We start from the raw sequence: 15,375 nt of genomic DNA on the forward strand, positions 1-15,375 counted from the left end.
GTGAGTCCATGTAAATTATTATCTGATTTGTTAAGACATATTTTATTCCTGAAATAATTTAGGGTTGCCTAAACAAAGGGGGTGAATACTTATGCAACAACTATATTTAATTTGTATACATTTGTAAAAATGTGTAGAACCATGTTGTGTAGATCAATGGCAATTACATCTATTTCAATCCCACTTTGTAAAGCAACAAAATGTGAAGAAATCCAGGGGGGTGTATACTTATGATACCCACTGTAACTGGCTGTTCAGAGGAGATAGGGAGGTGGTGTTGAGACCTGCTTTGACTACCAATACACTAGCTATACACACAGATTAAATTGCTATGCAATGGCCATATGAAGGTCCATTCAATGAGATTGCCCCCATTGCCTCAGGTGTGTGTATGTAACGTGTGTGCTGTATATTCTACACCGTGGATCTGTCAGTTGAACTTGTTTGATTCTCTGTGCGTGTTTTACAGTACACCAAAAGTAGTTACAGTGCAATTCTGCTCTATAGTGAAAATTATAGCATTGAGAATTTGTCCTTTCAGCCTCATTGTTAATCAAATGGACAACAGAGCAGCACAGGGCGAACCACTTCAGTAAAGCTGCAATAAGAGGGCAGCGTTCTCCTCCTTCTGATGACTTTCATTCACATTACTATTCATGGAGAGCTCAACCACCCAGCACCCAGGTCCCCAGGCCACTGTAACAGGCCAATTCCTCTCATTAATCCCACTCAAAGAGCAAACAAATGTTTGAACATATAACTGCATCATTATAAAAAACTATTTCACAACATTTTTGTCTTCTCCGACCCTGAAATCCTGTAATTAATTAAATGGAATATGTGAAACGGGGATGTTCAGTAGCTTCCCAGAGGGCTCTCTGTGATGTGATGATACCTTCTCTCTGCCATCTGTCCTGGGGTGGGAGTGTGTATGGGCGTGTGGAGTGTGTGTATGGATGCTGTGGTAGAAGGACAGTACTCACCCCCTCACTGTTCTGGCCGGTCTTAGCCAGCATCTCCTGCAGGGCCCGCACAGAGAGAGAATGCTCCAGCACAAAGTTACAGATGCACAGGTCTGGAGGGACATACTAGAAGAGACAGAGGAAGAGAGATCGGGGTTTAGGGTTGTATGCAGCAGACAATTGCCAGTTACAAGTGAGGATTTCAAACCATGTTAAAAAGGCTCAATATAAAATGTAGATTAAATGGAAACCCAGATAAGGCTTTTGATTGGTCACTACAGATGCCTGGTCCTCAGATTGGTCAGTCACAGATTGTGACTGAGTGTGTTGTTCTTTACTAAGCATTTTTTGTCCATTACACCCGTGACTAATAATCAGAACAACCATCAATTACAAACACCAGAGATTGATTGCACTTGAAAACCATTTTAGATGCCTGTTCCACATTCCCTCAGCACTGCAGAGTGAGAGAAACGCAATAACACAGATGTCTTTGAAAACATTCAATCAATCTTATTTGATAAGGAAAAGCCTACAGTCATTTATCTATATTGTGTCTCCCAAAATAGTTCTGAATGTCTGTGTAAGTCAGTCCACCTGCTCTACAAGATGCAACTTTTGAAAGCTTCAGTTACTGATAAAACTAACACTTATCAACTGACTGGAGGGCCAAATTCATAATTCTATATTAGTACAGCAAGTGCCTATAGTATCGGTGTATGTGGATCTTGGCCAATCTAGGGCTTGGAAAGAGAGCATGAATCTGTGAGACCACAGGAGAGAGAGAGAGAGAGAGAGAGAGAGAGAGAGAGAGAGAGAGAGAGAGAGAGAGAGACCGAGAGACAAAGAAACAGAGAGAGTGGAGCACTCATCCCTTCTTCATACAGGACAAGGCAGCAGACTGACAGAATGAGGCAGAGAGGGAGATACTTAGGGACCTACAACACTACAAGATAAATGATGCACAGCAAACACACACTATCCTCCTTTAAGTAGCAACATGTAAAACTTGGCTAAACTGGTTCACCTTGTTACAGGTATATCTAACTTTAAATAGGAACTTCAGCCGACCTATTTCTACTCTGCTGTGAGCCTACCTGCTTTCTACACTCAGGTTAAACTAAGTTAATATGTGAAATAATCTAAAGCTGTATCGGTGCAGCTTTCCATTCTCCAGACATTTTAATTATGCACATTTAAATCATGGTGGAGTATAGATCCAGAGAGCTTGACCAACGGTGGCAGGACAGTGAAGTTACACCAGTAAAACAGACATGATGTGATTTGTAGTGACACATGCCAACATCGGAAGCCCAGTGCCTCTCTTAGGACAGCCTCAAGCATCAGCTTCAGAGATGTCAAAATGATGTCAAAGTGGCTTAAAGTAACATACTCAGACATAATGACCTTAATGACCTGCCATTACTAAGGGCATTTTGAGAATTGTCATCACTGTTTTTAGTCAAAACACACACATATGCTATGCTCACACATGCACCCATCCACACAACCAGGAGTTACAGCCACAGCAGCACAGACACTGTAAAAGCCCGGCGTCCATTTGATCCGCACCCTATTAGAGGACTCTGTCCCAGTTGTTTTTCTTTGATTAGATTAGATTTTCTCCCCCGTTCCACTCTTTCCTGGCATGCTGTTGGGGAAACACAATAGAGGGTAGCAGGGAGGAATCTGTGTTGGGGCACTGGGGGCGTAGGTCTGTGTGTCCTCAATCTGAGAGGGCATATCATGAAGACATATTTAGGGCTGCTTGCCTACACACTGCTCTTTGGTTTATGGCTCATGCTGTGGGAGGGGAGCAGCTAGACCAATGGATCACATATCCCATCTTCTCTGGGGAGGAGGTCCAAAAGGTTACATACCACTTTCACTTTGATTACCCCAAGAGATGACCTCTCAATTTAGCTCCTTCATGTTCACCATAATGTCAGAGTACATACTGTGCATTAGTTCAGAAACCGAGAAGTAGTTGGCCATATCATCATCTTCATCTTATCTCACAGTTAATTGGCCATCTCATTAGTTAAACATACACTTTACAATAGCTGTACATTGCTGATTCTATGATGGGGGCTTCAGCTCTCTGGTGATCCTACCACGAGAGAGCTGACGGGGGAGCAGCTAACCATGAATAAACATCAACTGCTAATTAATTGGCTGATTGATGTCACATTTAAACATGCACCATTTAAATCAACATCCTTGTTGCCTTGTGTATGTCTCCCTGCACTGTAAAAAAAAGAAAAAAGATGTTTATTCAACGTACAATTGTAAGGCAACCAGCTGCAATGGGATTGTGAGTTTGCTCAACAAAAATGTGTGTCTTATTATTATTTATAGCAAACTCACAATCCTATTGCAGCTAGTTGCCTTACAATTGTACGTTGAATCAACATACAGTGCATTCAGAAAGTATTCAGACCCCTTGACTTTTTTCACATTTTGTTACGTTACGTGAATAAATCCAAGCCATGAGGTCGAAGGAATTGTCCGAAGAGTTATGAGACAGGATTGTGTCGAGGCACAGATCTGGGGAAGGGTACCAAAACATTTCTGCAGCATAGAAGGTCCTCAAGAACACAGTGGCCTCCATCACTCTTAAATGGAAGAAGTTTGGAACCACCAAGACTCTTCCTACAGCTGGCCGCCTGGCCAAACTGAGCAATTGAGGGAGAAGGGCCTTGGTCAGGGGGGTGACCAAGAACCCGATAATCACTCTGACAGAGCTCCAGAGTTCCTCTGTGGAGATGGGAGAACCTTCCAGAAGGACAACAATCTCTGCAGCATTCCACCAATCAGGCTTTTATGGTAGAGTGGCCAGATGGAAGACACTCCTCAGTAAAGGCACATGACAGCCCGTTTGGAGTTTGCCAAAAGGCACCTAAAGGAATCTCAGACCATGAAAAACAAGATTCTCTGGTCTGATGAAACCAAGACTGCACTCTTTGGCTTGACTGTCAAGCATCACGTCTGGAGGAAACCTGGGACCATCCCTACGGTGAAGCATTGTGGTGGCAACATCATGCTGGGGGGGGATGTTTTTCAGTGGCATGGACTGGGAGAATAGTCAGGATCGAGGGAAAGATGAAAAGATGAACGGAGCAAAGTACAGAGAGATCCTTGATGAAAACCTGTTCCAAAGCACTCAGGACCTCAAACTGGGGCGAAGGTTCACCTTCCAACAGGACAATGACCCTAACCACACAGCCAAGACAACGCAGGAGTGGCTTCAGGACAAGTCTCCGAATGTGCTTGAGTGGCCCAGCCAGAGCCCGGACCTGAACCCGATTGAACATCTCTGGAGAGACCTGAAAATAGTTGTGCAGCAACGTTCCCCATCCAACCTGACAGAGCTTGAGAGGGTCTGCAGAGAAGAATGGGAGAAACTCCCCAAATTCAGGTGTGCCAAGCTTGTAGCATCATACCCAATAAGACTTGAGGCTGTAATTACTGCCAAAGGTGCTTCAACAAAGTACTGAGTAAAGGGTCTGAATACTTATGTAAATGTGAATACATTTCTAAAAACTTGTTTTTGCTTTTGGGGTATTGTGTGTAGTTTGATGAGGGAAAAAAACAGTTTAATCAATTTTAGAATAAGGCTGTAACTCAGTTGGTAGAGCATGGTGTTTGCAACACCAGGGTTGTGGGTTCGATTCCCACGGGGGGCCAGCACAGAAAAAAAAAACATGTATGAAATGTATTCATTCTCTACTGTAAGTCGCTCTGGATAAGAGCGTCTGCTAAATGACGTAAATGTAAATGTAAAAAAAAATGTGGAAAAAGTTAAGTGTTCTGAATACTTTCCGAATGCACTGTATATACACTGCTCAAAAAAATAAAGGGAACACTTAAACAACACAATGTAACTCCAAGTCAATCACACTTCTGTGAAATCAAACTGTCCACTTAGGAAGCAACACTGATTGACAATAAATTTCACATGCTGTTGTGCAAATGGAATAGACAACAGGTGGAAATTATAGGCAATTAGCAAGACACCCCCAATAAAGGAGTGGTTCTGCAGGTGGGGACCACAGAACACTTCTCAGTTCCTATGCTTCCTGGCTGATGTTTTGGTCACTTTTGAATGCTGGCGGTGCTTTTACTCTAGTGGTAGCATGAGACGGAGTCTACAACCCACACAAGTGGCTCAGGTAGTGCAGCTCATCCAGGATGGCACATCAATGCGAGCTGTGGCAAGAAGGTTTGCTGTGTCTGTCAGCGTAGTGTCCAGAGCATGGAGGCGCTACCAGGAGACAGGCCAGTACATCAGGAGACGTGGAGGAGGCCGTAGGAGGGCAACAACCTAGCAGCAGGACCGCTACCTCCGCCTTTGTGCAAGGAAGAGCAGGAGGAGGACTGCCAGAGCCCTGCAAAATGACCTCCAGCAGGCCACAAATGTGCATGTGTCTGCTCAAACGGTCAGAAACAGACTCCATGAGGGTGGTATGAGGGCCCGACGTCCACAGGTGGGGGTTGTGCTTACAGCCCAACACCGTGCAGGACGTTTGGCATTTGCCAGAGAACACCAAGATTGGCAAATTCGCCACTGGTGCCCTGTGCTCTTCACAGATGAAAGCAGGTTCACACTGAGCACGTGACAGACGTGACAGAGTCTGGAGACGCCGTGGAGAACGTTCTGCTGCCTGCAACATCCTCCAGCATGACCGGTTTGGCGGTGGGTCAGTCATGGTGTGGGGTGGCATTTCTTTGGGGGGCCGCACAGCCCTCCATGTGCTCGCCAGAGGTAGCCTGACTGCCATTAGGTACCGAGATGAGATCCTCAGACCCCTTGTGAGACCATATGCTGGTGCATTTGGCCCTGGGTTCCTCCTAATGCAAGACAATGCTAGACCTCATGTGGCTGGAGTGTGTCAGCAGTTCCTGCAAGAGGAAGGCATTGATGCTATGGACTGGCCCGCCCGTTCCCCAGACCTGAATCCAATTGAGTACATCTGGGACATCATGTCTCGCTCCATCCACCAATGCCACGTTGCACCACAGACTGTCCAGGAGTTGGCGGATGCTTTAGTCCAGGTCTGGGAGGAGATCCCTCAGGAGACCATCCGCCACCTCATCAGGAGCATGCCCAGGCGTTGTAGGGAGGTCATATAGGCACGTGGAGGCCACACACACTACTGAGCCTCATTTTGACTTGTTTTAAGGACATTACATCAAAGTTGGATCAGCCTGTAGTGTGGTTTTCCACTTTAATTTTGAGTGTGACTCCAAATCCAGACCTCCATGGGTTGATAAATTGGATTTCCATTGATCCTTTTTGTGTGATTTTGTTGTCAGCACATTCAACTATGTAAAGAAAAAAGTATTTAATAAGATTATTTCTTTCATTCAGATCTAGGATGTGTTGTTTAAGTGTTCCCTTTATTTTTTTGAGCAGTATATTTTTTACAGTGTGTCCCTACACTGTCCTTATGCTCCACATGTCGATCTGACTGATCACAAGGGAGGGGACATCAAAATCAACCCTCTCATTCTGCTTTTAGATTGCGATTGTACACTCGTAGAAAAAAAGGTGCTATGTAGATCCATACAGGATTCTTGGGTTTGTCCCCATAGGGGAACCCTTTATGGTGCTGAGTAGAAACCTTTAAGTCTTTACTGAAGACTTATCTCTTCAGTAGGTCCTATGATTAAGTATAGTCTGGCCCAGGAGTGTGAAGGTGAACGGAAAGGCTGGAGCAACGAACCGCCCTTGCTGTCTCTGCCTTGCCGGTTCCCCTCTTTCCACTGGGATTCCTATTACAGGGGCTGAGTCACTGACTTACTGGTGTTCTTCCATGCCGTCCATGGGAGGGGTGCGTCACTGGAGTGGTTTGAGTCACTGACGTGGTCTTCCTGTCTGGGTTGGCGCCCCCCCTTGGGTTGTGCCATGGCGGAGATTTTTGTGGGCTATACTCGGCCTTGTCTTCGGACGGTAAGTTGGTGGTTGTAGACATCCCTCTAGTGGTGTGGGGGCTGTGCTTTGGCAAAGTGGGTGGGGTTATATATCCTGCCTGTTTGGCCCTGTCCGGGGGTATCATCCGATGGGGCCACAGTGTCTTCTGATCCCTCCTGTCTCAGCCTCCAGTATTTATGCTGCAGTAGTTTATGTGTCGGGGGACTAGTGTCAGTCTGTTACATCTGGAGTATTCTCTTGTCTTATCCGGTGTCCTGTGTGAATTTAAATATGCTCTCTCTAATTCTCTCTTTCTCTCTTTCTTTCTCTCGGAGGACCTGAGCCCTAGGACCATGCCTCGGGACTACCTGGCATGATGACTCCTTGCTGTCCCCAGTCCACCTGGCCATGCTGCTGCTCCAGTTTCAACTGTTCTGCCTGCGGCTACGGAACCCTGACCTGTTCACCGGACGTGCTTGTTGCACCCGACAACTACTATGATTATTATTATTTGACAATGCTGGTCATTTATGAACATTTTAACATCTTGACCATGTTCTGTTATAATATCCACCCGGCACAGCCAGAAGAGGACTGGCCACCCCTCATAGCCTGGTTCCTCTCTAGGTTTCTTCCTAGGTTTTTGGCCTTTCTAGGGAGTTTTTCCTAGGGAGTTTTTCCTAGCCACCGTGCTTCTTGGGGTTTTAGGCTGGGTTTCTGTACAGCACTTTGAGATTTCAGCTGATATACGAAGGGCTATATAAATACATTTGATTTGATTTGATTTTTACTTTTAATAAAAATGACACCGGAAAAAACAACAAAATACAACAATGAACGTAAAGCTATATGCAGTGCAGAAAGCAACTACACACAAACAAGATCCCGCAATTTCAGGTGGGAAAAGGGCCTGCCTAAGTATGATCCCCAATCAGAGACAACGATAAACAACTGCCTCTGATTGGGAACCATACTAGGCCAACAAAGAAATAGAAACCTAGATATGCCCACCCAAGTCACACCCTGACCTAACAAAATAGAGAATAAAAAAGGCTCTAAGGTCAGGGCGTGACACATACAGTAGAACCCTCTATGAAGGGTTCTGCCTAAAACCCTCAATGAACGGTTCTACCAACCTTATTAGCCCTTAACATTTTATTATTTATGACAATACATTATGTATATCATAAGGCCTTTCTTCGAGGGCCTAGTTACAGTGCATTCGGAAAGTATTCAGACCCCTTGACATTTCCCACATTTTGTTATGCTACAGCCTTATTCTAAAGTGGATTAAATCGTTTTTTTCCTGGTGGTTCCAAACTTATTCCATTTAAGAATGATGGAGGCCACTGTGTTCTTGGGGACCTTCAATGCTGCAGAAATGTTTGGTCATTATGGGGTATTGTGTGTAGGTTGATGAGAAAAATATATATTTCATCAATTTTAGAATAAGGCTGTAATGTAACAAAATGTGGAAAAAGTTAAGGGGTATGAATACTTTCCGAATGCACTGTATACCCTAACACTGTGGTGTTAGGAATCTCCTCATTTACAGGCCACATCAGGCCTGCGAGTCACATTATGCAGGCTTGCAAAGTGACGTGTAATTCCTAGTGGAATCCAGCCAGAGTTAGGATATCCAACAAGTGGAATTGTTCATCACCCGCAACCTGAATTCAGAATGACTGCCAGGGTAGGGAAGATTGAATAGTGAGACTACCTCAATCATCTAAACTGGAACAACTATCTCAGTAAAGGGTGCAATAAATGCAATTACTAACAGATTGGTTAACCCACTGTTCCTAGGCCGTCATTGTAAATAAGAATTTGTTCTTAACTGACTTGCCTAGTTAAATAAAGGTTCAATAAATAAAAAATTACAAAATTAAAAAACGGTATGTTATTTATCTTTGTGTAGATTAAAAATAATCAACCAATCAATGTACATGCAAAAATACAGATATTACAGTAAAACAAACAATTCCGAAATTCTCCTTGCAATAGAGCATGCTGTGAAATAGTATATGGTTCTAAGTAGAACCCTTCTTGCCTTCCAAATAATCCTGCTTGCCTTCCAAAGAATCATCAAAGAACCGTTCCATCCAAAAATTGTTCTTAGGATGTTAAAGGTTCAACGTAGAACCCTTTGCCTTACAAAGAAACCATGTCTTTGAAAAGGTTCTTCTTTTTTTTAAAGTGTAGTGGTACTGTAGTTAGTTGAGTTGTTTTTTCCCCCTTTCCCGTCTCTGGTCCTGTCCCTGGGGGATGACGGCATTTCATACAAACACCAAGCAATAAAGAAAAAGTGTCAGACAGGAAGAGCATCCATTACACCTGTCTAGTGTAATTACCATCCCATCTGGGATGAAAGCATCCAGACCCTCCCATTGCCTCTCCTTTCATCCCTAGGTGAGTGCTGTGGGGTGGGGGTGAAGAGGGGGAATACTGTAACTAAGCAGTGTATACATAAATCACTATCACTCCACACTCTCTCGCTCTCTTATGTTCTCTGTGTCTGTGTCTCTATCTCAGTGTCTATGTAACTGGCTTCCCGGCCACGTTGAAATTAATCGGAGACAATGTTAAAGGTAGACTCAGTGATATGATATAGAGGCAGAAAATAAACAGCTTGGTAGATCAATTTCCGCAACAACTAAGAGTGTTGAAGCGCAAGGCCCAACTTCTCTGCTGTTTTGGTCCCATGGCTACCACGCTGTACATAGTGTGAAGTGAACCCGTGCACATGCGCAGATACTGTGTGTGATTGTGTGAGAGTGAAGTGTTGCATCTCGCTTGTCTCAATATCTCCGGTGCTGCTTGTGGCAACATCATTTAGCTGAGTCTACCTTAAATGGATTATGATTAAAAGAACAATCAATGCTGAAAAATCGAATCATGCCAGGTTACAGCGACAGTGGGAATGGAATTAGGAAGCGCTGATGAGGGCGACTGGCTTCACTGTGTAATATTGTCACTTGGACAGCTGCAATGTTTTAGAGTGCAATATTGCTATGCTTTCATAGAACTAGTTCTATAGAACAGCAATGGTGCTTTTTCCCCAAGTATATTCCAAAACTACAAGCAAGCGAAATGTGACAAATGAAACTAATCGGCTTTGAAATAGTAAGAATTGTCACATGTTGTAAGTCATTCAGGACAGACCTACATCCTTTGATGTGACAAATGCTGATTTGGTTTTTAAAACAATTAAGCCTCGCCCAATCCATCCTTATAAAACTTGCAGTGATTTTGCACGTAGTTGCACAAACCACAAATGCATTAGCACTGACAAAGCACCAGGCTGCATTACAACATTGAGCAATTATAGCAAACAACCACAGTTTGTTTATGAACTAATCAAGAAAAACCGCATGGTCTAATTTCTCCAAATTGAGCATTATCATAAAACTGGAGGCCTGCTGAGACGTAATAATTACATAATAATTGTTGCATCATGTATAATCAGGTGACTGTGACTGGTTCCTGTTTCTGATAATGTGGTATATTAAGCTGCCTCTGTGCTGCTCTCAGCGTGTCCCTGGTTACTAGAGAGCAGGATCTGATTTCTTTTAGGGCCAATGCTGACAGTCATTTTTTGGGGTCCAGGATGGCCAATATTCAATATTATTACATTTGAACATTTTGATGACAACATTTCTCAGAGACAGCCATGTATGCATTAATTAATCAATTATAAAATCATACAATTGATTTGACTTTGTTTTTTCCAATTTAACTACATAACAACATATTGGTAATAATCTTTAATTTGAATGGTAAATCTCTTGATAAACTGAGTAAATCAAGATGTCATAGGCAGGTGAATGCATATTCAATAGGAGTGTGTGCATGCATTGAGTTATTTACCTTGTTTTGGCTGCTTTCAGTGGAGTATAAGGGGGTACAGTTGATAAATAATCTGTTTCCATTCCATTTATGACTAATCTCTTCTTTTATAAAAGTGTATTGAATAAACTCCATGCAATCAATCACTCGTGAGTCTCTCTCTCACAGTACATGCAAGCAGTGGGCAAGGGAGAGACACGTCATTTAATCCAGTGAATTTATAACATTTTTGGAGACATTCAGCATTGTGTAGACCCTGGTTACTTGAAGACCCTGGTTACGTGTGTAGACCTTGATTACATGTGTAGACCCTGATTACGCGTGTAGACCCTGATTAAGTGTACATTCAGGTTACTTGAAGACCCAGGTTACTTAAAGACCCTGGTTACGTAAAGACCCTGGTTACGTAAAGACCCTAGTTATATGTATATGGACTTCTGAACTCAGTGAACATGTGGTTAACATGTCCTGGCATTCTCTCATCTTACTCACTGGGCTCTATGGAGAACACCTTGGAAGACCTTATCTCTGACTCAAATACACCCTTTCTCACAACATTATCATCTACACTGAACGGTAGGAGAGGATCAGGCACTCTGAAAAGATGAGGGTGATAATTCTACATTCAAGATGTTAGTTCCGGTAGGAAATACTTTATTATATCTTAGAGTTGGAGCCACGCCGAAATTCTGCCTCATGTTTTCTTGCATAAGATTTTAGTTTGAGACAAACAAACAACGAATAACGTGACAACCCTACTCCTCTCCACAGTAAGTTGTTTCTATGTGCCTACCTTTGCCTCTGATGTGGGTTCCAGGTAGCACAGTCGATTGCCGAGCCCCTCTGCAGTCAGGCAGAACTTGCGATTCTCCTTGTGGATGCAGGCGACACACTGGAGCACCACTTCATCATCCTGTCCAGACAAAATTGAGGTTTTCAGAGTAAGAGGAGGTAGACAAAAAAAACACTACCCTCAACAGGCGCCCATCAACCACCTTTTAACAGGGGGAGATTATTCACTGTGACTCCACACTCTTAGAAAAAAATTTAGAACCTAAAATGCTTCTTTGGCAGTCCCCACAGGAGAACCCTTTGAAGAACCCCTTCTGGTTCCAGGTAGAACCCTTTTGATTCCAGGTAGAACCCTTTCCACAGATGGTTCTATATAGAACCTAAAATAGTTATTCTATATGGAACCAAAAAGGGTTCCACCTGGAACCAAAAATGGTTCTTCTATGGGGACAGCTGCAGAACCCTTTTGGAACCCTTTTTTCTAAGAGTGTGTTCTGGAAACAGTGGATTAATCTACCCAGACACTGGATGTGTAGAAAAAAGTAATAATTTACATCATTGCAGAATAATTTGACATAATTGCAGAGCATTACATTGAATGTGCTGCTGGTTTAAGATGCAGGCTTCACAATCTTTTCTCAAGGACCATATTTTCCAGCAGCAAAATAGGTACCTTAAAAATTTCAAGGAAAAATGGTGGGGTGAGATTTCTAGTATTTTACGTCTTAATGAAGCCTTGACACACCATGCAGAACTGGAGAACAGGTTGACACAAATGCTAAAGAAAAAGACAATGCAATATTAACTCCTGCTTTGAGGAGTTAATATTGATGACTAATACATTTCTCTATTTGGGCTCACTGTTTCGGGCTGTTGATTGGGTAGTCTTCTGCTAAGGTGATGAACGAACACAAATGATCCATTGAGGATCCCTTTAAGTCTGCCAAATATCCTTTAGGCTATTCACACTATTTACAGTGCCTTCAGAAACCATGCACACCTTTGACTTTTTCCACATTTTGTTGTTACAGCCTGAATTTAAAATGTATTGAATTTAGATTTTTGGTCAGTGGCCTACACACAATAACCCATAATGTGAAAGTGAAATTATATATATTTTTGTATTATTTAGGAGTAGAATGTGTCTTAACAAGTCACATAATAAGTTGCATGGACTCAATCTGTGTGCAATAATAGTGTTTAACATGATTTTTGAATGACCACCTCATCTCTATACCCAACAGATACAATTATCTGTAAGTTCTGTCAGTCGAGAAGTGAATTTCAAACACAGATTCAACCACAAAGACCAGTGAGGTTTACCAATGCCTCAGAAAGAAGGGCACCTATTGGTAGATGGGTAAAAAAATGTAAACAGATATGGAATATCCCTTTGAGCATGGTGAAGTTATTAATTACACTTTGGATGGTATGTCAAGAACCCCAGTCACTACAAAGATACAGGTGTCCTTCCTAACTCAGTTTCCGGACAGGAAAGAAACTGCTCAAGGATTTCACCATGAGACAATGGTGACTTTAAAATAGTTACAGAGTTGAATGGCTGTGATAGGAGAATACTGAGGATGGATCAACAACATTGTAGTTACTCAACAATACTAACCTAATTGACAGAGTGAAAAGAATGAAGCCTGTACAGAATACAAATATTCCAAAACATGCACTAAAGTAATACTGATAAAAATGTGGCAAAGCAATATACTATTTGTCCTGAATACAAAGTGTTAAGTTTGGGGCAAATCCAATACAACACATTACTGAGTACCCCTCTGCATGTTATTCTGCCATTAAGTTGTGTCACATATCAGTTTGCAAACAATGTAAATAAATATATAATCATTGAGTTAATAAAGCCGCATACAAACATGGACTTTCCAAAATGCAGGTGTTTTAGCCTATGTAGCTTAGTGCTTTCCGTGGTGGTGGGGCAGCCAGCGAATGCACAGAACATAGGCATTGGTTATCTTCTCTAGTTGTGCCGTGATTGACTAAGTGTTCGGTCACTCATGGAGACACTACGTCACCGCAGAATCTACAGGGAGAGCTAGGCAGTTCAAGCCCCCTTGGGTGCTGCCATAGATTTACATTAGAAGTGCCCATTCAAGAAGGCTCAAGGTCATTGGCTTCAGATAAAATGATGTCAAATCACGTTATATCTACCGTAGCTTTGATTGGACTGATCAACATCATACTGTACTTTCAAAATCTTAGCTAGCTAGCTAGCTAGACAAGCAGTATCATCATGAATCACGTCGACAATCTACAGGCAAATCCTTTTCAATCCTTGTCATATGAAGAGAAATTATAGATAAAATGTATCGGTGCTCATTGGCCATTGGACATAAACATTATTCAGCAAGTCGGAAATCGCTAATTCAACAATGAGTGGTTTGGAAGGAATCAGTGCAGTCCGGCTAACTGCAAGCGTTGCAAAGCAATCACTATTTTGCTTCCCTTGCCTGCTATCCGGGTTTGGGTTTAAGGATTTAAAACATCTGTCAGAAAGAGTCTCTTTTCCTAGCTTAAAAGGATAAACATTCACACGCAACACCATGGGCCAGAAAAAAGTTGAATACATTGGCCATGCAGTCAATCCAGCATGACTTTATCCAGAGAATGCCAGACTTTAATGACAAAGTTTGATGACAAATCTTGCCCACAAGAAGGACCTTCCTGTAAGAACAACAACGGTGAGTCTAAAAATATTTATTGTATGCTGCTGCATAAATTATGTAATATGCCAGGATATGTATACTATAGCTATGAAAGTAATACTAAGTGTATATTGTGTAGTAAGCTGTTAGTAGCCCATGTGTCCCGCTCTAAGAATTTGGTCCTTCTCCCACTCGGAACTTAGCCAACTGTTCTGACTTGGTGGTACACATATAGCCTATAGCCTGTTTTAGAGAAATGCCATCATTGAATATTGTAAGAGCTTTCATTGTCTGCTTATATGCCCCCATTATTTATCCTACGGTTCTGATTTGGTGTAATGGGAGCATACTGTAAGAACAGCCCATGTTCTGAATTATGTCACTGTCCATTTCAAAAGTGCTGAACAAATAGGCATATCGGCTAGGTCCGTCTTAGCTCGCTCAATGTCTACATGGAAATTACGGCTTGCCACTTATCCACTCATCGTTCCCTTATGCAACAGTTTGTATATCTGAGTTATATTGCTTATATACACTACCATTCAAAAGTTTGGGATCACTTAGAAATGTCCTTGTTTTTGAAAGAAAAGCAAATTTTTTGTCCATTAAAATAACATCAAATTGATCAGAAATACAGTGTAGACATTGTTAATGTTGTAAATGACTATTGTAGCTGGAAACGGCTGGAAGCAGCAGCGTAGCCTAGTGGTTAGAGCGTTGGACTAGTAACCGAAAGGTTGCAAGATTGAATCCCCGAATCCCCGAGCTGACAAGGTACAAAATCTGTCATTCTGCCCCTGAACAAGGCCACTGTTCCTAGGCTGTCATTGAAAATAAGAATTTGTTCTTAACTGACTTGCCTAGTTAAATAAAGGTAAAATAAAATAAATAAAAATAAAATATTTTAAATATTTTTAAAAAAAATATTTAATGGAATATCTACATATGCGTACAGAGGCCCATTATCAGCAACCATCACTCCTGTGTTCCAATGGCACGTTGTGTTAGCTAATCCAAGTTTATCATTGTAAAAGGCTAATTGATCATAAGAAAAACCTTTTGCAATTATGTTAGCACAGCTGAAAACTGTTGCCCTGATTAACCTCTCTAGGGTAGGAGGCAGTATTTTCACGGCCGGATGAAAAACATACCCAAATTAAACGGCCTACTACTCGGGCCCAGGAACTAT

The 15,375-nt window shown here is 42.2% G+C and overlaps 1 protein-coding gene across 1 annotated transcript in view; it reads right to left on the reverse strand.

Annotated features, from left to right (window-relative positions):
- The window catches only part of LOC115172651 (ryanodine receptor 3-like), a 167,527-nt gene that overhangs the window by 101,020 nt on the left and 51,132 nt on the right, over positions 1 to 15,375 (reverse strand). The window contains exons 2-3 of the mRNA XM_029730307.1: positions 11,516 to 11,635; positions 984 to 1,088 (exon numbers count right to left, since the gene is read on the reverse strand). Coding sequence (XP_029586167.1) covers positions 984 to 1,088; positions 11,516 to 11,635 — 225 coding nt within the window. The remainder of the gene's footprint in view (positions 1 to 983; positions 1,089 to 11,515; positions 11,636 to 15,375) is intronic.

This window comes from Salmo trutta, chromosome 33, assembly GCF_901001165.1.
Source record: "Salmo trutta chromosome 33, fSalTru1.1, whole genome shotgun sequence".
Lineage (NCBI taxonomy): Eukaryota > Metazoa > Chordata > Actinopteri > Salmoniformes > Salmonidae > Salmo > Salmo trutta.